Here is an 8,179-nt window from a genome sequence, read left to right on the forward strand (position 1 = left end):
AAGATCTCTAGCCTGTATTCAACACAATACAGGGCGTCCATCTATTAAACACTTATAAAGGAGAAGAGGGAAAATTCTAGAATAATAAACAAAAAGTATTCCATCATAAACCAAGTTACTTTATGCAAACTTTCATCGCATAACTCGACTTTCATGTTTCAAAAAAGTTTGCAAGCAGCATTCCTAAACTGGTAGCCCACATTTTTGCTAAGAAATGAAAAATGTTTGTCGTAAATAGTAAAACCTACTGCATAAATACAAATATAAGACTCCACAATATTGCTTTCCGTGACTTATATCATGGGCGAGAATTTTGCCAAGTTTAACTCGACCGCTGAGGTACGAATTATAGAGGAAGCGTTATTTAGAAATAAGTAGTACCTATAATAAGTGGGATTAATGTCGGGACAAACCCTTTTAGGGTTTTCCGATGTTAACTATTTAAAATGTAACACAAAATTGTAACAACGATAAATTAAAATAAAATAAATAAAAAATAAGTAACTTTAAAGTCGTAAAACCGAATGTCCTTTTAAAATCCCCATTGTTTAACTATTATGTCTGGAAATCTCGGCGTAAGGAGGCTAAACTTTGAATTTTGACGGCATAAGTATTTTACACAACATAAAAAATAAAAAGATAAATAGGCTGCATACAGAGTGTTAGTAACATCGTAACGAAAACTTTGAGGGATGATTTAGACCATGAGTCTGTATTGGTAACAAGTGGAATTTTCCGTCGCAAAATTCATATATTTTTTTGAATTTAATAAATTATTTTCAATTCTATACTTTTGCGATGGAAAATTCCACTTGATATTAATTCAGAAAAACGAGCAGAATCATCCCCCTCAGTATTCGTTACGATGTCACTTACACCCCTTACAAGTACCTACGTACAGGTAGACATACAAGAACGTATGAGTGTTATTGAAACCGTAACGATTTCTGAGGGGGATGACTCAGGCCATGATTCTGAGTTGATATCAAATTAGTGTTTGTTTTTAATTATTTTCATTTCCAAACTTTTGCGACGAAAATGTCTACTTGATATCAACTCAAAATCATGGTCTGAATCATCCCTTAAAGCTTCCGTTACGATGTCAGTAACACTCTGTAGTTCTATTAAAATCGCGACGTGAATTTTTGATTTGTTATAAGGCAGATAGAATTCCACACCCGAACAGCTTAAGCAGACAGTTTTGTCTCAAACTCTATAAGGCGACCTATTTCCATTCCTAGCTCAATAGCACACTAAGTTCTGGCACTGACGTGAGAGATTTATGTACGAATTCACTTAATGTAGAAGTACAAGACCCGATTTTATTAGCTCATACGTCTAACACTTAGCCAGATTAACTTGTAGCCGTCACTCATAGGATTCCCCATACTTCTTCACTGAATTATAGAATAAAGACGTAAAGAATTTGGTGGCTCAATAATAACCCTGACACCAGGATTAATGAGGTCCGTCATTGATTTCACAACCAACACGGGAAAAGAAGAACCGCCATTTTTATAAAAATATTCCATGATATAAAAAAGCAGTCAGTTGGAAAAAGGCAGTTTTGATTGGAAATACGTTTTTGCTAAGTTTTCTTATTTCCGATCTACTTATAGGGAATAAATATAACACTATGATTTTGTAAAAATATAACCAAAGCAATATGTTTATTTACACAAATAGTACCTACGGGGAACTGTCAAAATTGAATAACACTCAACAGTAGCGACATCTGAAATAGGCAGTTTTTATCCTCACACCTACATCCCTACGCTGCACAATAAACAGCACAAAGTTCTCAATACACCATGCAATTCACCTTTTAGCGATTACATGAATTTGAAAAAGCGATTACACGGCTAAAAAGTGTAGTCGACCCCTACGCAATTTGCGCCGATTAAAATTCCGCGGTAGTCGCTGCCATTAATTTTGTTTGAGCATCCAAAGAGAAATACAGACACAGTATTGTGCTGTGTACTTAAACGGACGTGTTTACCGCTTAAAACGCACACGATGGTGTAAGGGATGAGAGAGTAGCGACAGGGGCTAATTTACTATCAGCTGGGGACCTAGGCAAGTTGAGACCATGGATGACCGCTTATAACCTCTCACTGTGAGGTTGCTGCGAAACCATCAACGGGCCTAAACCGCGGGTCGAGTATGCCTGAAGAAATTTGCAGTCTAATCACTGGTACTAATTCCTGCTGACACCATCTAATTTTATTTAAAGTTATAAGCTGTTATTTTTTTATCCGTCGAAAAGAAAAAGGATAAAATCAAATTTATGGAACACACGTCAATTTTAGGCACAAATCTAAAACAACCCTCTAAAAATTTTACATAGGCAAATAACCCGACAGAATTAAGTTGACAGTACACGTCAACCGGTTTGCATACCAGCGAGATATCTATATTGCTTCTCTTTATTTCGGTTAATATGGCTATTCATTCTAATTTTGAGGAAGAGTGAATAGGCATATTCATTTATTAAGTAATCATGCATCAAGTTAGGCCACATCTTCACTTACTATCAAGTGAAATTGTGGTCGAAAGCAAACCTAATTTAATTTAAAAAATCTACTAAAGTTTTCAAAAAAGGAACTTGAATGCTACCCTCTTTTCCCTTAACCCACAACCGAAAGGGCGAACCAGCCGACATAATTAAAGGATATTTTGTGTAGACAATACCTAGGTAAATGCTTCGCATACGGAATTTTAATTCCAATGTTCGGCCATTTAGATTTGTCGCGGGCCCCTTACGTGATTTGAATAGGGGCCGAGGGTTTTTACCCAACTTTTCATGCCTGCAGGAAAGACGAAGTTTTTAACGGAATTTTGGTGACAAAACGTCAGTCATTGTAATTGCAGATTCTGTTGTCAGCGTAATTAAGATTATGCTTGCTTAAGTAGGATATTAATTGGAGTCGCTGCTATTTGTGCTATGGGAGCGACAATGGGTGGGTAGGCAACTTTACTGATAAAGTATTTACTTATAACATAGCAAATAAGTAGGCACGGTCACGAGTATTAATATGTATACAATTTGGTACCATGTCACATTAACTTTATTGACAAATGGAACTGTAACTTTCACTAATTTTCAAAAATGTTAAAACGATAGGGCTCTAAAGTGGATGCTTGTGACTGTACTTTGTTGCACACAGAGGAAATACAAAAACTAAAAGATAGAAGATTTGACAGGTCCGGTTTTTTACAGAAACGACTGCCTGTCTGGCCTTCCAACCCGCGTAAGGAAAACCGGCCCAATACAGGTTAAGCCACATACCTCCGAGAATACATTCCTCACGATGTTTTCCTTCACCGCTGGCCACGTGATAATAATTTATGTTCTATAGATGAATTCGAAAACAAATTCGACAATCATTGGTTTAGGCCTGTGCTGGATTCGAACCTGCGACCTCAAAGTGAGAGGCAAGCTTTAGAACGCCGCTGTGGTAGACCAACTGGGCTACCTACCACGGCTAAATATTACATATATAGCAACTCTCATTATGAGCACTACTACATATTTAGTGTACCTATTAAAATAAAATTTAGCTATGTCTTTTATTGTTAGGCAGAGACCACGAGACGGACTCATTTTATAATAACGCAAGTAGGTACAAATGTGTATTATCCCATAAACGTGGCTAAATGACCGCTATTAAAGCTATCTTTTGGGTTAATATTACGACTGGAAAGGTTGCAAATGGTTGGAGTTAAAAATAAGTAAATATTTTTAAACTACTTAGTAGTGTTAGATAGAAAAGAATCTATCGTACGAATATCGACTGATACATCACTATGCTAATTAACGTGACAACACTAGCTTACGTAATAATAATAAAAAAATAATAAAAAAGTTTATTTAGGTACTTTGAGTGACAGTGACAGATCGAATTTTTACCGCGCAAAAAAAACAAAAGTAATCTTCTAAATTGGCTTACATAGTTAGCGCTTTTTGAACGTCAAAAAATAAATTACATAATAACCAGCTGTAAAACTACTTCCACGTCGGAATCTGTATCGCTGAGGGAAAGACATGGCCAGAAAACCTCCCAGCACAGGGCTCTACTCCTAATGTTTCATGTTTTCCATAATATTATAATCATGAATTGTACTGAAATGGTCGTTCTCTTTAATAGTAGAAATAAAGTTAGACTGGTAGTTACTACCACTGCCTTGGGGGTTATTACCAGGTCTCCATGGTCCAGTGGGTGAGCGTTAAGCTAACGATTAGGGTGTCCCGGACTCGAATCCCGGTGAGGACATATTTATCACAAAAGAAAATACTTCGTGATCCCTAGTTTGGTTAGAACATTGCAGGCCGATCATCCGATTGTCCGAAACTTAGATGCTCCTTTAACCCGCAGTGGAGCAGCGTGGGGAGACCTGTGAGGCTGTGACCAACAGTGGGATACAGGTAATATGTTACAATAGGCTGTTTTATTTACTTAACACGTTGACGGACAGAAAGTTCATACGTCGTACTTAACCTACATTATTGCTTACTGCACACAGCGTCGGAAAAGCGGGTGTGTAAAACGACGAGAATCCATTCCCCACAACATCCTGCCAAAAAAGTAATTCACTCTGCACATTTTCCGCCAAAACAAACGTTTCGTTTTTTTCACGCTACTTACAGCAAATACTCTTGTGATCATGTGTGATTTGAACAATTTTAAAACTAAATGGAGTAAAATAATAGAAGCTGAAATTTTAATGCTAAAAAATAGGCCGTAAACTTTAACATTTTTCATTTCAAAATAACTACATCCGTTTACAGCAGTAACAAAACGCAATATTTTGACACTGACGTTTACGAATGTCATGATTATAAATTTTATTGTCGTGGCTTTTCCCGTGTTTTGACTTTGTTTCTTCGTAAATCTTCCCAAATAAAGTTTTGAATACAGTTGAATAATGTCTGAAAACTCTGAAGGATATTATTTCGACACGATATTCTTCGATGTTATCGATTTCTTGATCGAATACGAGAAGTTACCGTGTCTGTGGGATAAAAATCATGAGCATTTCAAAGATAGGAAGGAAAGGTTAAAGTCTGAGGAGATACTTGGTGAAAAGCTGGGTATTCTGGACCTGAAGACGCTTCGGAGGAAGATAAGAAGTGTACGAGGCACTTACAATACAGAAATTAGGAAGATTAAAACGTCTTTGGAGAATGGTTGCGATGTCCATGCGCCAAAATTAAGTTGGTTTCCTTTGGCGGATAGATTCCTTCGAGTGACTACCGATTTGTCATTTGAATATGTAAGTACTTATTAGAATTAAAGTGTCTGTTTCGTCTCAAAGGTATAACCTAGATGAGGTTATAACTTAGTCTGATGCACTTTATAAACTTTAAGGAACATTTATTTTTCTTCATTAAACATAAAAACAGTATTGGGTTGGTTTTTCCTTCGCGGGTTGGCCAAGACTGGCTGTCGCTTCTGTTAAAAACCAGACCTGTGCGATCTTCAGGTTTTTTTTTGTATTTGAAAATAATAACATACTCCGTCAAACCTGAGGCCTGAGTACTTGTGTTACAAATTATGTATATTTTTATTTCTTTACAGTTTCCTCAATTAGAAAGTGAAGGGGTATATATTACAAATAAAAAGTTAATGCAGAAGCTGCCAAGAAAGAAAGGAGTTACCCTCGTAATGGTACCACATACAAAGAAACGTAAGGTTGGTATTCCATAAAGCTGTCTGTAATTAACTTTTTTGTAACTCTTAAAAAGAAAACTTTTGGTAAATATTTATATGTCATTATTATCTTTAAACTTTTTCTTACTTTGTGTATTCAGTCATTTTATTTCATTTAATTCGGAAACAATAACAATATTGTGTTCGAACACATGTAGCAGATTTTACATAGATACTTACAATTTATAAAAACGTCAAATCAATATTGAAACAAAAATAATATTAAATAATTAATGATATTTTTTTTTTGAATAATTTTGTGTTTTTATTTAATTTATATTAATGGGCTGCAACCTTACCTTAATCTTTCCACATTTTTCAGTTCTTTGTAAACTATGGTCAATTGTTGTGCCTCTGTTAACCATTATGGTTGTCACATAATTATAACATAACAAATATCCTATAATATCCCACTGCCTAATGCTTCCCATTAGGCCTCATTAATGTATAAAAAATGTAAATTATACCTAATTCTTCTCTATACAATTTGTCAACAGAAAACACAAAGTGAAAGTGAGGTAGAAGTTGAGCAAGATAACACACAAGATGAGGAGGAATTTGAAGAATATGAAGAGCTGGAATCAATTCAGCACGAGTTGAGTAAAGATGGAGATTTGAACGTCAAATTTGAAGCTTTAGAGGACTATGAATCGGACCTAGAATTCATTGAAAATTGTTCGACTAATTCAGTACAAGTTCCGAAACCAAGCAAACAAAAACTGAGTGAGAGCACAAGCAAAGACTTTAGTGAAGTGATAAATTATTTAAAAACAGTAGCAAGTGCATCGGAGAATGAATTTTCGGCATTCGGTCGTTCCGTTGGAATTCAGTTGCAAAATATGCCTTTAGAAATAGCGGTGCAGTTGCAAACAGACATACAAGCTCACATAACCAAGACTAGATTAGAATATTTAAAAAAATCTAGTCAAAATACGTAGCACTAGTGATTTGTGGTGTTTTATAATAAATTATTATTAAGTGTCCATACCAGTACATCGGTATGTTTCAACGTTTTATGATTTAAATCAACTTTATATTAAAAATAAAAATGAAATCAAATATTGTTTACTTATTTCATTTTATCTTGTCCATACATTGTTTTAAGTTTACGCGGTTATTATCATAATTAAAGCACATGATTACGTGATCATGGCACTTGCAACAGTGTCGAAATATCGGGAGTCTCATATCCCCATTTAAACGCGGTAAGAACCCGTTATTATGTGCTTTAACCCTTAAACAGGCCCCGAAGAACTGCTGTAAGAAATAAAGTGTTATATATGGATTTAGGCTTTGAATAGCGGCCTGTATGATTCCTTATCAACACATTCAGAAAAAAAACACTGAAAGTCCTGAAAAAAAATGTGGGAAAACATAATCCCATTGCCTGGATAGAGACTATCCTTTATGTGATAGCTATATATAAATGTCGAATGTTTGTCTGTTCATAATTCTAGTGTTTGATTACTAGATCATTATTATTTTAAATTGTAATTGCTATTACTTATTTAATTATTTATTTATAAATAATTTAATTTAAAAATAATTGTATTAATTTTTTATATTTATAACATAATCATAATAAATTTGTGTGTAATCGAAATGATGCGTAGTTTTTAGTAAAACAAATATGTTTAAAAAAAACACAAGTAACGTCGGGTGCAAAGGCTAGTATAAAAAAATTGGTGATTTGAACAGGCAAAGGATATATAGCTCCCACAAATAAGTTCGACTCAACAGGCTTTGGTCACATGTTCCCCACATTATTATTTGCCTTGTTTTAGACAATTTAGCAAGAAATCAACTAGAAATAATGCAAATCCTGTTAGGAAAATTCAAAATCTCTAACATATCAAAAAATTGCACGACTTACCTTTCTTTGTTTCGCCATAATCTGTATAAAACCACCACAGTCACTCAAAAACACGTCTCTAACGGATAGACGAAACTCAAATGGCTGTCAGTGTCACTTACGTTCGGATACACAAAGTTTGAAAATTCGGAACCATAGAATATATATTTACGATTAAATTTTGACAGATTGTGGACTCTTTATTGCCAAAACCTGGCTACAGCATCGAAAAATCAATGTGGGACACATATGTCCGCGGCCTGCTTAAGGGTTAATTAACTTGTCCATCTAAATTAACTATTATTTTTCAAGTAAGTATAGGTAATAATTATTACCTCTGGAACTCTAATAATTAAAATAACGACACTGATTTTGGTTTATTAAAATATAGATAGATAGGTTCCATAGTTTCGTCATGAATTTCTGTCTGTTTACCCTTTTGCATGAAAACGAAACCCAAAGGAATATCTATAAGGAATAATAATATTATGAAATAATTACAAACCTTGCAGAACCCTAAAAGAAAGCCAAATATGTTTTTATTATTTCCAGATGAATTACTGTGTTTAGTGCTAAAATATACTCTTATACGTACTCCTAGAGGTGGATGTATGAT

The 8,179-nt window shown here is 34.6% G+C and overlaps 1 protein-coding gene across 1 annotated transcript; it reads left to right on the top strand.

Annotated features, from left to right (window-relative positions):
* Positions 1-4,835: 4,835 nt before the first annotated feature.
* On the top strand, positions 4,836-6,774 carry LOC126375311 (uncharacterized). Its single transcript, XM_050022251.1, has 3 exons — positions 4,836-5,274; positions 5,580-5,693; positions 6,209-6,774. Exons 1-3 carry the CDS (start codon positions 4,927-4,929, stop codon positions 6,647-6,649), a joined length of 903 nt encoding a protein of 300 aa, XP_049878208.1. The 5' UTR covers positions 4,836-4,926; the 3' UTR covers positions 6,650-6,774.
* Positions 6,775-8,179: the final 1,405 nt, after the last annotated feature.

Source organism: Pectinophora gossypiella, chromosome 18 (genome assembly GCF_024362695.1).
Source record: "Pectinophora gossypiella chromosome 18, ilPecGoss1.1, whole genome shotgun sequence".
Taxonomy (NCBI): Eukaryota; Metazoa; Arthropoda; class Insecta; order Lepidoptera; family Gelechiidae; genus Pectinophora; species Pectinophora gossypiella.

Bases quoted from the DNA above. Each gene is read 5' to 3' on its own strand.
- LOC126375311 (XM_050022251.1), top strand. From the start codon at position 4,927: ATGTCTGAAAACTCTGAAGGATATTATTTCGACACGATATTCTTCGAT. The intron at 5,275-5,579 runs GTAAGTACTTAT...ATTTCTTTACAG, and splicing joins CCGATTTGTCATTTGAATAT to TTTCCTCAATTAGAAAGTGA. The intron at 5,694-6,208 runs GTTGGTATTCCA...ATTTGTCAACAG, and splicing joins CACATACAAAGAAACGTAAG to AAAACACAAAGTGAAAGTGA.